Source organism: Protomyctophum parallelum (genome assembly GCF_964188405.1).
Source record: "Protomyctophum parallelum genome assembly, chromosome: 5".
NCBI classification, from domain to species: domain Eukaryota; kingdom Metazoa; phylum Chordata; class Actinopteri; order Myctophiformes; family Myctophidae; genus Protomyctophum; species Protomyctophum parallelum.
This window is the reverse complement of record NC_139702.1, coordinates 11,913,259-11,927,430: the sequence shown is the minus strand read 5'-3', so window position 1 is coordinate 11,927,430 and position 14,172 is coordinate 11,913,259. Positions and strand designations below refer to the sequence as shown.

General features: G+C 44.9%; 1 protein-coding gene across 1 annotated transcript in view; it reads right to left on the bottom strand.

Annotated features, from left to right (window-relative positions):
- The window catches only part of LOC310858194 (neuronal acetylcholine receptor subunit alpha-3-like), a gene marked incomplete at both ends in the record, with an annotated part of 17,757 nt that overhangs the window by 1,082 nt on the left and 2,503 nt on the right, over nucleotides 1-14,172 (bottom strand). The window contains 5 exons of the mRNA XM_083764299.1: nucleotides 1,315-1,590; nucleotides 2,354-2,980; nucleotides 3,898-4,105; nucleotides 5,738-5,847; nucleotides 11,697-11,741. Coding sequence (XP_083620425.1) covers nucleotides 1,315-1,590; nucleotides 2,354-2,980; nucleotides 3,898-4,105; nucleotides 5,738-5,847; nucleotides 11,697-11,741 — 1,266 coding nt within the window. The remainder of the gene's footprint in view (nucleotides 1-1,314; nucleotides 1,591-2,353; nucleotides 2,981-3,897; nucleotides 4,106-5,737; nucleotides 5,848-11,696; nucleotides 11,742-14,172) is intronic.

The window sequence follows — 14,172 nt, the reverse complement described above, 5'->3', positions numbered from 1 at the left end:
CTGCATGAAGACCACTTACGGTCGAAACATATTGCCTTTTAATTAAATAAAGCCTTATTCCTCTTTTTACCCTTGAGTGCCCATTATCTTTTATCTGTGTTTATTTACGCATTCGAAATTGACTACATCATTTCAAAACGAAAACAAATTACTATGATAATGGAATTCAAGCCAAAGTATCAAGAGCAGACACCGAGTCGACACCAGGTGACAACGCTGATTGAGTCAAGGGTTTTGCATATCTCTGCTGTCCGGAGTAAACCTCATAACTCCAAATGTTCATTTTTCAGGAAATGTACATTTTTAAAGGAAAATAATAAAACCTTATATTTTTTAAACGATGCAATACTGCCTCATCAAAGTTGGTGTCGTGACATTAGATATTGTCAATGACTTGCATGAGAAGGAAAAAGGTGGTGGAGTAAGCTGTTTTAGAAAGTTTGAGGGTCCAGTGGAGTTAAGACACACAGACGTAAAGGGTGCTCAATATATAGCACTGATTTAAGGAAAGAAAATCGAAAAGCAAAAAAATGGAGTTATGAGGGTTTTCTCCCGACAGCAACGAGATACCAATAAAAGGCTGTTCTATCCCGTACCGAGAGAAAGACTCCTCCTGCTGTAAGTTTATAGTATAACTGACAGGGAGGGCGGCATCAATTCCTTCCCTAAATCTAAAGCTGCGTGGGTCTTATTGGGATTTATGGCAGTGTTGACTCCTACAGAGGGGGTGCGGGCTATGCACCAGCCATGCCCAGCATCACAGTGTTGACTCCTACAGAGGGGGTGCGGGCTATGCACCAGCCATGCCCAGCATCACAGTGATGCTAGCCATGCCCAGCATCACAGTTTTGACTCCTACTGTACAGAGGGGGCGCGGGCTATGCACCAGCCATGCCCAGCATCACAGTGATGCTAGCCATGCCCAGCATCGCAACAATGTTCTCCCCTGTCCTTCGTTAGAACGAATAGATGAATTATGCATGGTGTTTGCCACACACTGCACGGGTGGTCTGCATGTGTTCCGGGATTTAGAAAATGTGAAGTCGTCCACAATGTGGGTCATTCTGTTTCCACTGTCTTGATTTTACTTCAACAGTAAAGCTTAACATAGACTACTTAACACCTCATGAATTAAAGTGTATTTGAAAAATGATATACAGGCATTAGGCTGATTTTACAATTTGTATGACAATTGAGAGTTGTTGTGTGTCTCAACCAGTAATAATCTGTTTATACCTCGATAACGATACTGATAACAATATATTGTGCAGCCTTTTAATCCAGTGTCAACATTGAAAACGGCAAATCACTCACCTCTTTGGCTTTGTTGCGGCTCTTCATGTTCTCGGCGATATATTTGACACTCTCGATGGCCTGCTTGATCTCGGGAGACATCACGGAGTAGGCGACCACGGCGTTCATGCTCTGAGGACTCAGTTGATGGCGAGACAGCTTCCCCGGGTCCGCCGTCTCCGGCGCGTGCTGCTGGCACGGGCAGGGACATTTCTTCCCGGCGCAGCCCTCCATGGAAGAGGAGAGCTTGTTGTCTCCAAACTCCAGACAGTTCAGCGAGGCGCCGCCTCCTACCTGCTGAGGCAAAGCACAACCAGAGGAGCAAGCAGGGCAGGGGTGTCAGTCGTGGATTCTTGTAAATGGTAAATTGATTCCAACGTCTAGTTTCAGTGCTATATCTGGCTGTTTGGTTGTGAAACCACATACATTGCTCAGTACATATATATCAACTATATACAAACAAGGGTCCGCCAGATCCCCTAATACGATTGCCCTCTCCCCCCCGCCGGCCAGCAATCACATTAGTAAAGTTGTTTCGTACCAGAGTGCACTTCAATTCAACTGCAATGTCATTGCACGAACATTGAATCCATCCATCCATCCATCCATCCAGCCAGCCAGCCCACAGTACCCAGTGATCCAGCCAGCCAGCCCACAGTACCCAGTGATCCATCCATCCAGCCCACAGTACCCATGCAGTGATCCAGCCAGCCAGCCCACAGTACCCATGCAGTGATCCAGCCAGCCAGCCCACAGTACCCATGCAGTGATCCAGCCAGCCAGACCACAGTACCCAGTGATCCAGCCAGCCAGCCCACAGTACCCATGCAGTGATCCAGCCAGCCAGACCACAGTACCCAGTGATCCAGCCAGCCAGCCCACAGTACCCATGCAGTGATCCAGCCAGCCAGACCACAGTACCCAGTGATCCAGCCAGCCAGCCCACAGTACCCATGCAGTGATCCAGCCAGCCAGCCCACAGTACCCATGCAGTGATCCAGCCAGCCAGCCCACAGTACCCCAGCGCTCAACAATCCCGTCGACCCGGCCGTGCGCTCACCTGCGTCAGGCTGTTCTTCCGCCGCTTCCCTCCCTTGGCGCCCTTCCCTCCCCCGCTTCCTCCGCCCCCTCCGGCTCCGCCCGCCTCCCCTCCGCTGCTGTCCGTCGATCCTCCGACGGCCTTTCCCTCCTGGTCCGGCCTCCTCATCAGCATGACCCTCGGCAGCACCCTCAGGAAGACGGAGCGCACCCATGCCGGCATGGTGTGCGTCGTCGGCGTGCGGTAGTGCACGTTGAGCACGAACACGGTGATGACGATGCTCAGGGTGACGAAGATCATGGTGAAGAGGAGGTACTCGCCGATCAACGGTATGACGAGTGACGTGGAGGGGATGGTCTCGGTGATGACCAGCAGGAACACGGTGAGGGAAAGCAGGACGGAGATACAGAGCGTGACCTTCTCTCCGCAATCGGACGGGAGATAGAAGACCAGCACGGTGAGGAAGGAGATGAGGAGGCAGGGGATGATCAGGTTGATGGTGTAGAAGAGGGGCAGGCGGCGGATGTAGAAGGAGTAGGTGATGTCCGGGTAGATCTCCTCGCAGCAGTTGTACTTGATGTCGTGCTTGTAGCCCGGCGCGTCGATGATCTCCCACTCGCCGCTCTCCCAGAAGTCCTTGAGGTTCACCTATATAGAGAGATAGGGGAGCGCAACTTCATTTAACCCATTCTGACCTGAGATCAGATTCTAACGCACAGAAGAATGGTGGTTCTTTAACGCATTTTGACCCGAGATCAGATTAAAAAAATGTCTTAAATCCGGACAAAAAGTCCTGACAAATAGCAGACCTACAGGCTCGTAGCGCGCTATGAGCTTGTAGATCTGCTATTTTTCAATAGCTAAAGCATAGCATAATGCGAACACCAAAAGGGGTTCCCGCCCAGAATGGGTTTTAAGTGAAGTGAACAAAGGTTCATGTTTTAGGTTGTTGTTAGAGAAAGTAAAAGATGAGCGTAAATTTTGTTTCATTTACTGCTGTCTTTCATTTTAACAATTTGGCCTATTTTTGACAGTGGGGGTCGGGGGCATTCGAAAAAGTGGTTAGCTAAATAAGATATTTAGCCCCCAACCCCCCTGTCAAAAATAGGTAAAAATCGTTAAAACAAAAGAATGCAGCAAATGAGAAAAGTTTAACGCTCATCTTTTACTTTCTCTAATAACAACCTAAAAACATGAACCTTGGTTGACAGCAGGCGAGGAATAAAATGAATTATCTAAGAAGACATGTAGACATTTTTAAAGCACAGCTCAAGACCCACTTCTACAACACTGCTTTTAATTGATCTTTTATTTTTTGTTATTCATGTCCTCACTGTACTGCTTGTTTTTTAATGTCGTTGCCTTGCTTTTTTTTCTTTTTCTCCATTGCTCTGTAAAGCACTTTGAGCTGCATTTCATGTTATGAAAGGTGCTATACAAATAAAGTTTTATTATTATTAAGAAAGGGGTTTGTGTGTCACTTCATTTGTCTGCTCATGTATTCCATATAACGTCATGATGCACAGGTAATACACAATGGGCACGGGATCGATCGAGCACCGAACCTTTGACCCTATGAGGACGAGGTCTATCTTGGCCTTGTCGTAGGTCCAGGAGCCAAACTTCATGGAGCAGTTCTGGTAGTCAAAGGGGAAGTAGGTGATGTCCATGGGGCAGGAGGACTTAAAGATGGCCGGGGGAACCCAGGTGATGGTGCCGTCGAACTTCAGGAGAGCTTTGGTCTTATCCTCCACAAGAAAGTCTCCTACGGCACTATATAGTGTAGCAGTGCGTGTGTGTACATGCGTGCGTGTGAGTATGTTTTAGTGTGTGTTGAATAGTGTTTTTTTGTGAGACAGCATGTCAGTATGTATGGACAGACAGAGGAGAGGGTTAAGCAGGAAGCAGTAGTTAGGGTGAGGAGGACATCTCAACAAAGAGGAAGAAGAAGAAAGGCGGAATGAGGAGGATTACGGTAGAGGGGAGACGATAAAGAGAGAGAGGGGAGACGATAAAGAGAGAGAGGGGAGACGATAAAGAGAGAGAGGGGAGACAATAAAGAGAGAGAGGGGAGACGATAAAGAGAGAGAGGGGAGACGATAAAGAGAGAGAGGGGAGACGATAAAGAGAGAGAGGGGAGACAATAAAGAGAGAGAGGGGAGACGATAAAGAGAGAGAGGGGAGACAATAAAGAGCCGGGGATTTGACGAGCACAGAAAAGGAGTATTATGGGCCCACGACGAAAGTGAATTACCATCTCACTGTGAATAGTAGAATTGACACAAAGCCTTTGACTTACATTATGAGTCGCCATTCTAAGAGGAAATGAGTTCAGAATTAGATGAAGGAAAAGGAAGAATTGATAAAAAAAAGAAAAAAGCTCTTCATGCAAATGACTCTCTCTGCACCAATAGAGCCTCAATTTTGAACACCCTTTAAGTCGGTGTGTTGTTTTGAAAATATTAAACCAATGGAAATTAGAAAGAAATCGCATTGGACAAAACCATTGGACCCTCAAACTGTCTGCTTAAACAGCTAACTCCACCACCTCTTTCGTTCTCATGCAAGTGATTGACAATATAATAAGTCACAACACAACTTTGATGAGGCAGTATTGCATCGTTTAAAAATATATTTATATATCTTCATTTCCTTAAAGAATATATTTTTCATATCCTGAAAAATGAACATTTTGGAGTTAGGTGGTTTCTTCCCGACAGCAACAATATGTCAACACTGATGCATTTAGTAGCCTACAATAGCGGGCTGTAAAATAAGAGGGCTGGACCATATAGTCATTAAAGGTCTGGTGACATTATAATAAAACGTATATTATATATATATATATTTTGTTTTCTGAGCTCAATTGTACCCAAAAAAATGTTTTTTAAAGTGCTCTGATGTGTCTGTGTACTGTGATGTGACAGTACATTTTAACAGCGGGCGACAGCCAGAAGAATTTTCCGGAAGTGCATTATTTGTCTATGGGACCCGGCGACTACCGGCGATAGCAGCTAGGCGAACGGCCGAGGAATGTCGCCCGAAAAGATTAAAAAAATCTTCTTTTTGGGACGATAGCGGGCGATTAGGCGATGTGTCGGCCGATGCTCGCCCGCTGTTTAAACGCACTGTAACAGTCCACAAATCCCATATATGACATAACAATTTGCCAGCAGATGTCACTGTTGAGGGATTTTGCCTGTTTTCATTGCAGCTCAAAAGGCACACACACAGAAAACCCCCAGAACCACAGAAAATCCACTGTATGTTCAAAGTTCAGGTTGTGTGAGTATAATTGAGGTCATAAAACCTAGAAGAAAAAGGGACAATTTTAATAAATGAAAGTGAATGTCATGAATTTAAACCTTTAATGTCACAATGATTTGATAACGATGATAGCCTTACTTGTTGTAGAGCACTATGTCGGGTCTCCATATCTTGTTCGAAGGAACCCTGATGAACTCGATACCGTCAAACTCCACCGGCATCCACTTCAGCTTGTAGTCATTCCAGATCTGAAACACGATGCAAACAAACAAAATCATAAGTGATAAGTGATCAGCTAAATGATAATTAGGAACCAAATGGTCCCTTATGGGTCTGTAACTCAGAGAGTGTACAAATGGAACCAAACACTCTCAGAGTTAAACTAAGTTTGATTTTACAATATGCATTGGGGTCCCAGAGATAGAAATGCCATTAAATGGAGGTCCGTAGCCTATAATTCAGGTCAAACCTGGGGGGTCCTTGAAATGAAAATCGGTGAAAATCACTGCCAGAGAGCCGTAACATTCTTCTCTTATGGGGCTTCCTTGGCATGTGTTTTCTAATGGGGGTCCGTGGGCTAATGAGTGTCAATTTGGGGGTCCTTGACATGAAGAAGTTTGGGAACCACTCCTATTATCCCCTTTGTGGCGAGTATACAGAGAAAGAGAGAGAGGGGGGGGATTTGCTTGCTTTTCTCTCAACACACCTGCAGGGTGCAATTTCAAAGGCAGTAAAAAATCCATGGCTTTGGCTATATATTTACATGCCAGTCGGGATGAATTCCTTCATTAGCGAGGCGAATTAATCCACGGTAATTACCGTAGGAGCTCTTTAATTAACCAGTTCATGGCATGCTGCCTTTCCTCCATTTATCTGCCATGGGAGTTTATACGGTATGATTGGCTGGAAGATGCAATGACCTGATAAAGGCATGTGTGCGTGCTTTATTGTTTACATAAAACACCAATCAAGCCTCACTGCCTCCATTTGCATCTAAGGGTTATTAAAGGGCTGTGCGCGGAAAGAGTATATGTCATATATATGTACAATATATCATGTTGCGTTGGCACGCGGTTGAGTGATTCACATACAGTACATCTACATAGGTTCTGTTTTCACAGCCCGTTCAACACATGCAAGACGTACTAGATATTAAACCCATTATAACCCATATGAACCCCTTTTGGTGTTGGCATTATGTTATGCTTAAGCTATTGAAAAATAGCAGATATACAAGCTCATAGCGCGCCACAGAGTGGCGTGCTACGAGCTTGTAGGTCTGCTATTTTTGAAAAATCGAAGAACGACTGACATTTTCAAACAGACATTTTTAGAATCTGGATCTCAGGTCAGAATGGCTTAAAGGAGAAATCCAGACCAAAACACATGTAACCATGAATCAGCCTATAATCCTGTGCTGGCCTTGATGTCCTGTTCTCCATGTTCCCACCCCTCCCAGTAGAATGGTAAAGCTAGTTGTCGTTATTCAAAATGTGGTAGTAGCTCCAAACTAGTGTTCGTCCTGGTTCTGGTCCTGGTACTCACACCTCAAGCTGTCGTTCATATACAGAACCTAGAGTTCTCAACGGGCCTGAAAATTAAGGCCCGGCCCGACCCGGCCCTGGGTTCTGTATGAACGGTATAGCTCGATGGTGACAAACAGTGCACGTGTGAGTACCAGGACACTTTTAAAGTTTTTTGTAATTTTTCTTCTTTTTGTTTTCTGAGCTCAATTGCACCCAAAAAAGACCAGAACTTTTAACATTCAGTAGATTTTTTTTGTGGTCTGGGGGTTTTCTGGCTCAAACAAGTGCTCAGATTGTTCCTGTGGATTGTGATGTCAGAGTCCACAAATCCCATATATATGACATACCAATTTGCCAGCAGATGTCACTGTTTAGACCCGTTTGCCTGTTTTCATTGCAGCTCAAAAGGCCTCAGAACACACAGAGAAAACCTCAGGCCACAGAAAATCCACTGAATGTTTAGTCGACTAACATGTATTTTGGCGGGCCTTGATGCCGTCGCCGATGTTATTTTCAGCTTGCAACCAAGTGTATAAAATGACGTTTTTATTTGTTGACGAAATTGTATATTTTAGTCTTATAGTTTTAGTCATCATACTGTAGCTTAGTTTTCATTTTGTTTCGTTGAGTGGATTTGTTTTTACATCCGTCCAGGACAGGCTTCAGACGCGCCTCCTCAGGAGACTTGGCTCAGATCTGAACCCATTTCAGTTGGCGTTATAGGAACCCGTTACGACCGCGTGCTCTTGCTGATCGTCGAAAAGGCCTATTTGACCACTATCTACAGTACACGTCGACTCAAGTACTGGGGTTTGTCCACTGGGTGCTGAAAGTTTAAAACGTTTCCATTTAGTTTCCGCCAGTGAAAGTCGACGAACAATATTTCATCATAATATTATAGTCCACGAGTCCATTAACAGTGGATCAGAGTCCAGCAGACAGCTGGCAGGATGGTATTTAGGAGCGGTTTCTCCAGGCATCTCAGGATCATTGTATACACTGTATACTCGCCCTTCAGAACCCACACACTATACTGTATACTATACAGTAGTGTGTGGGCGAGGTGTTGGCCACTAGTATGATGGTGGCTATATTTCCAGAGGGTGGGTTATTGATGCTGTCCTGTATAGCATTCCCAGAAGATAGAGTGGAGGAATGGGGGGGGAGAGCTCCAGAGCTTAATGAGTGTTTGATTAAGTGTATAGCCTATAGCATTTTGTGAATGGCTGAAATGCATGTTGGAAATTGTCTGCTGAATGAGAGAGCTTATGGGCTTACAGCACAAAAGATAGCCATTATTGCCCGGCTAATATAATAATAAAAATAATAATACTGGGAAGAAATGAGAGATCAAGAGAGGCGGAGAGACAGAAAGGCTCGACGAGTGCAGGGACAGATATTAAGATGACTGATAGAGGGGGGGGCAAACATGTCCTTTCAAAGACAAAAATTATTGCTCTTAAATAATGACTCATACAGAGACAGAGACTCAGAGAGAGAGAGAGAGAGAGAGAGAGAGAGAGAGAGAGAGAGTTAAAAGGTAAAGGAGGAGGTAATTGTTGGCACCCTAACGTTGCCTCAGGGATACGAACAGAAGGAGAAATGAAATAATGAAAGAAGAAAAGGAGGCCAGACCAATTTGGAAATCATACCTCAGCTTGTATATTTAGAGCCGACAAAAGGAGGCATTGCATCACCGTGCCAATTAACTGCTTGTTGCCATAGTGTTTAACTGTGTATACATAGTATGTGTATCCATATAGTGTTTACTTTAACTGTGTATACGGAGCTAGCCATTATACCCACGCTTGCTGGATTGCCATTGCAGCTTTGTTGACCCAGCATGACAACGGGTACAAGCTTTTATAGTTCCGACATACTATCCGACTGTCATTAGACCGACAACCTATACCTCAAACTCAAACCGCAAGCACGGGAGCAGTGCATGTCCGACCGCATGTCCGACCGTTTGTGTGTCGGATCTGCGTGTGCATCCCATGACAACTATACCGGGTCTGGGCCTCGGAAGAGTTTCACATAACAAATAGATAATATGCAAGCATATCAGAGCTACAAAATGAGGTATTACTTGCATGGGATTGGCCGGTTTTGGAAGTACACACTTTAGAGAAATGTGATATAGAAAAACTGTAATTCTGTTCATGCAAGGTGTGCAAGACCACAGAATTAATCCACCTATATTATAGTCAACAGAGTGACTTTGATTAACACTTTATCTGAGGCCACTCTGTTGACACAGCTTCCCGTTGCTGATCCCTTTGTTAAACAGTGGCTCAGTGAACCATAGAAGACAAGAATATGAAGCCAGCGACACAAGCCTGTCGACGGAGTGTTAATGGGGTTTACAGCCTCATCTGCCTCTGAACTGCCACCGTAATCTGAGTTTACAGTTTACACTGGTCATGAATCACGCTGCTGTATAAATATATCATATAACGTCTAAACTGCCGCTTTAACTTCTGAAGGCGTACGTTGTGCAATTCCTCTACGGTTCCAGCTAGGTGCTATGTGACGGACAGTTACAGTACAGTACAGTGCAACTCTGCCCAAAACCAATGCAAATACAGTAAAGAAAACAGTACAGAGCCATTGCATGCTGGCGTGTGCTCCCCCCCACATTTGACTGACAATAAATACTTTTTCTTTCAAAAGGAAACTTAAGGCACCGATAGTTTTGTTTTCGTATTTTACTGTTAATGTACATTTTGTATTGTGATGCTTTGCCTGGACTGGACCCCAGGAAGAATAGTCTCCACTACGATGGACTGATGGGGATCCTTAATAAACTAAACTAAACTAAACTAAACCAGGCTGTGTGCTAGTGATCACGTCAGGTTAGCTACAGTTGTTTATTTGAAGACAAAATCTAATAATTAACGAAACAATTCATCAGCAGTAGTGGACGGTAATGAAGTACAGTACACTTGCTGGTGTACAGTACACACTACAGTATTGATTTTAAAGCAAGTACTACATAACTTCAACCCAAATACAACTTTCCCTTTCCCCTTTCACGTAGTTGAGTGGATTTGTTTTTACATCCGTCCAGGACAGGCTTCAGACGCGCCTCCTCAGGAGACTTGGCTCAGATCTGAACCCATTTCAGTTGGCGTTATAGGAACCCGTTACGACCGCGTGCTCTTGCTGATCAAAAAGGCCTACTTGACCACTATCTACAGTACACGTCGACTCAAGTACTGGGGTTTGTCCACTGGGTGCTGAAAGTTTAAAACGTTTACCAAAAAAGGGTGCCAATTTTAGGAGACAGCGCACATTGAATTAGGGTGCCATTTCGAGAGGACAGCTGACTACGAGGTCAGGAGTTCAGGGTCTGTGGCAATCGATTATGGGACTAGTGGTCAGTGAGTGAGTGTCCCATGGTCATAATGCCATATAATATTGATTAGACTTAGACTCAATGTATTGAGTGATTGGAGTCTACCATATTCACATGACGGTCTGAAAACAGTCTAGTTCACTTTACACTGTACAGTCCTGCAGTGTTCATCTTATTCTAGAGTGCACGAATGGAACCAAATGGACCCTTACGGGTGTGTAACGCTGAGAGAGTATACAAATAACCAAATGGACCTCTGGTTCCAGACCATTTGTAAAGTAATGCTGAACGTTTTACTGTGCATTCGGTGTTTTTTCTCTTCTCATTATCATGTTGTTCACTGAGGCACACCGATGTCACGCGCCAATGAACCGTGAGCCGTGCCATGTAATGTATTTCACAGGTTCTGGGTCTGCGGTCGGTAACAACAATGAACCGTGAGCCGTGCCATGTAATGTATTTCACAGGTTCTGGGTCTGTGGTCGGTAACAGGACAACAGAATTTTCCCCAGTGAGGGGTGGGAGAGGCTGGACGGCAGACAGCTGGACTTTCTCTAACCTTTCTCTAACTTTCACGACAGCAGACAGCCTACTGTAAGTGCAAATATAATTTATGAAAAGGCTACTACAGTGAAGTCGGTTCACGGAAGTTGTTGTATATACAGTAGGCTATGTGGGAATTATCTGACGAGGTACCATTTGAGTGGGCAAAAACCTTACATGTACTAAATTATACTACCGGTAAATTCAATACAAGTAAAATAATATAGCCTTTCCATAGGAGGATCGTTTTTATATTTTTGCAAAAAAAATACAAACAGCCAATAGCATATAGTTATCCCCCTCACTGGGGAAAATTCCAAGAGGAAAAACAGGCAAGCACCGGGGTGAGTTATCCAGTATTCTTGTGGTACACACACACTATGGCTCTGTTTCAAATAGCGTTCTCAGAAACTAATTTGGAATTCTTGGAATCCAACACCCAGAAAGATCGAGAAAATAGCTGATCTACAAGCCGTGTGTCCCATCTAGGAAATGGACAATAGGTTGTGTGCATTTGATCACACCCGGTACAGACATCCCTTCCTCCCACTCCTAGCGTGTGACATAGTGGTTGGCGTGTGTGTGTGTGTGTGCGTGTGTGTGCGCGTGTGTGTGCGTGTGGCTCTAGGAAATGGTCAATAGGTTGTGTGCATGCATGCATTAAACGTACGTGTCTTAGCCAGAGATTTGTCTCCATGATCTGGTTGACCTCATCCTGTCGAGAGAGAGAGAGAAGAAATCTTGTCACCTTGTGTGCGTTCGTGCGTGTGCGTGTATGCGTGTGCGTGCGTGCAAGGGTGAGAGATTAGGGTTAATAAAAGAATGGTAAAATTCACACAAACACATAAAAAGTTGAAATATGAATATATATGCAATATGTTTCTGCCTGGCTGGCAGGCAGGCAGGCAGCGACGACGACACGTTTGTTTGTGGTCACAACATCGTCTTCTTGTCCTGCAAGATGATATGAACACTCGATACAATAGCAGGAAGTACATGTGATGTGTTTGTGGCAGGAACAGAAGGAACTATGTGAGAATAGAATAAGGAACTATATATATGTGGAGTGTGTTTGTGGCTAGAATGCACTCATCTCTCTCTTACCTTCACAGACACGACGTTGATCGACAGCCCAGGGTGGCTGTCACTCTGTTAATAATGGATAGCGAGGTCAATGACCCCAATTGCCCTCTGTCTTTTTCTATTAGAATGTTTCCACTAGACAGAACACGGTATGCGTGTGGCGCTCGCACACGCACACGCACACGCACACACGCACACACACACACACACTACTGCCGCGTTACACTATAGGCTTTCCCCCATTGTGATTTCAGCTCAGTTTCATAATAATTTTCTCGCATCCAGAGTGTGCATCCAGACATGCTATCATTACAGCCTCACACACACACACACACACACACACACACACACACACACACACACACACACACACACACACACACACACACACACACACACACACACACACAGGAGAACATGCCCTGTGATACAAATGGACCTATAGTTACCTTTAATGGTCCGTTGTTGTCACACCAAATTAACAATCAAGACCCTGCTGTGCAGAGGAAGCATCGGATTGGTTTCCTTTAATATGGAGCCTAATTACTCTATAGAGCACGCACGCACGCACACGCGCTCGCGCACACACACGCACACACACACGCACACGCACACACACACAATATCCAGGCAAGCCATGGCCTTCTCTGCAGCCAAGTAAGGAAGCCCGCTATACAGTATGTCAAAACGGTTGATATCGCCATCGAGACCTATTATACACAAATCCATCGCTACATCTGCGACCCCAGGAGGAGATGAGATCAAAGGTGAAGACCTCCATGCAGCAACGGACCCTGTTGAGATGCCTACACACACACACACTGGGGCCGGCCGCATCACCTGGTCACAGGCCGCGTCACCTGGTCTCTGAAAGGAGTGGGGCATGGCAAACAGTGCAGCATGTGAGAGGGCCGGCCGCGTCACCTGGTCTCTGAAAGGAGTGGGGCATGGCAAACAGCGCAGCATGTGAGAGCGGTGAGTCTCAGCAGACTGACGGACATATAATGGCACAATTACCTGCCCCTATAGCCCTATTCAGAGCACTTTAGAAGCTGTCCTCTTCATGTGTTGTAGGACTACAGTGTGAAATAGACATTTCTGCACGCTCACAGTCACACAGACGCGCACACACACACAGTCACACAGACGTGCGCACAAACACACAGATCTTTCTCATTCTAACCTTGCAGAGACAGATACATCTCTCGGTCCACTCAAATAAGCTGCTGCCGGCAGTTTTCTTTCCCCGCCCGTTAATCTAAGCGCAAACTCCATAATAAACTAAAGAGAGATTAGCTTTGCACTGAGGGCTCTCTCTCTCTCTCTCTCTCTCTCTCTCTCTCTCCCCTCTCTCTCTCTCTCTCTCTCTCTCTCTCTCCACGCCACCTGTGAAGCGTTGTGACCTTATGGATCGGCTATTTCTCGCTCCTCCTCTGCTGCTAATCTATTTCCTTTTCACGGGCAGGAAATGTAATCATAGTAGACATAACTGCAGTGCTGTAAGGTAAAGTAGCCACGTATACCTTTTCTCAATAGGCCTACTGTGCTATTTTCAAAGTATTTTCTTTTTTATTCGATTTTATACATTTGAAAACCTGTGAAGTATAATAGACCTTCTAATAATAAGGAGTACTTTTCCGTTTGGTACTTTCAGTGCATTTTTGTACTTTTAATCAACTTTACTTTTAACCAGAGTCATAGAGTGAGACAGAGTTACGCAAACTCTGTTCACTTCATGGGGCCAGTCGTCCAATGGCGGCTTTTCTACATAGACATCTATTGGTTTGTCCCCATTTGAAGGCTTCAATTAGGGACAACCGGGAGTTGACGGAATGCATTGGAGTCTATGGGCTCGCGCGAGTACATGAACCATGTGACCGTTTTCTGCCCCCTCAATGTCACAACTCTTCTATTAGATGGCTCTGCTTGTAAGTTGTAACACAGTATATTTCTACATTGCAGTACTTATACTTGAGTAAGAAATGTGAATAGTTTTTGCACCACTGCGTAACTGTGGGATTTTCTGCTGGAACCGTTACCTCTGTGAACAGATTCTCAGTAAG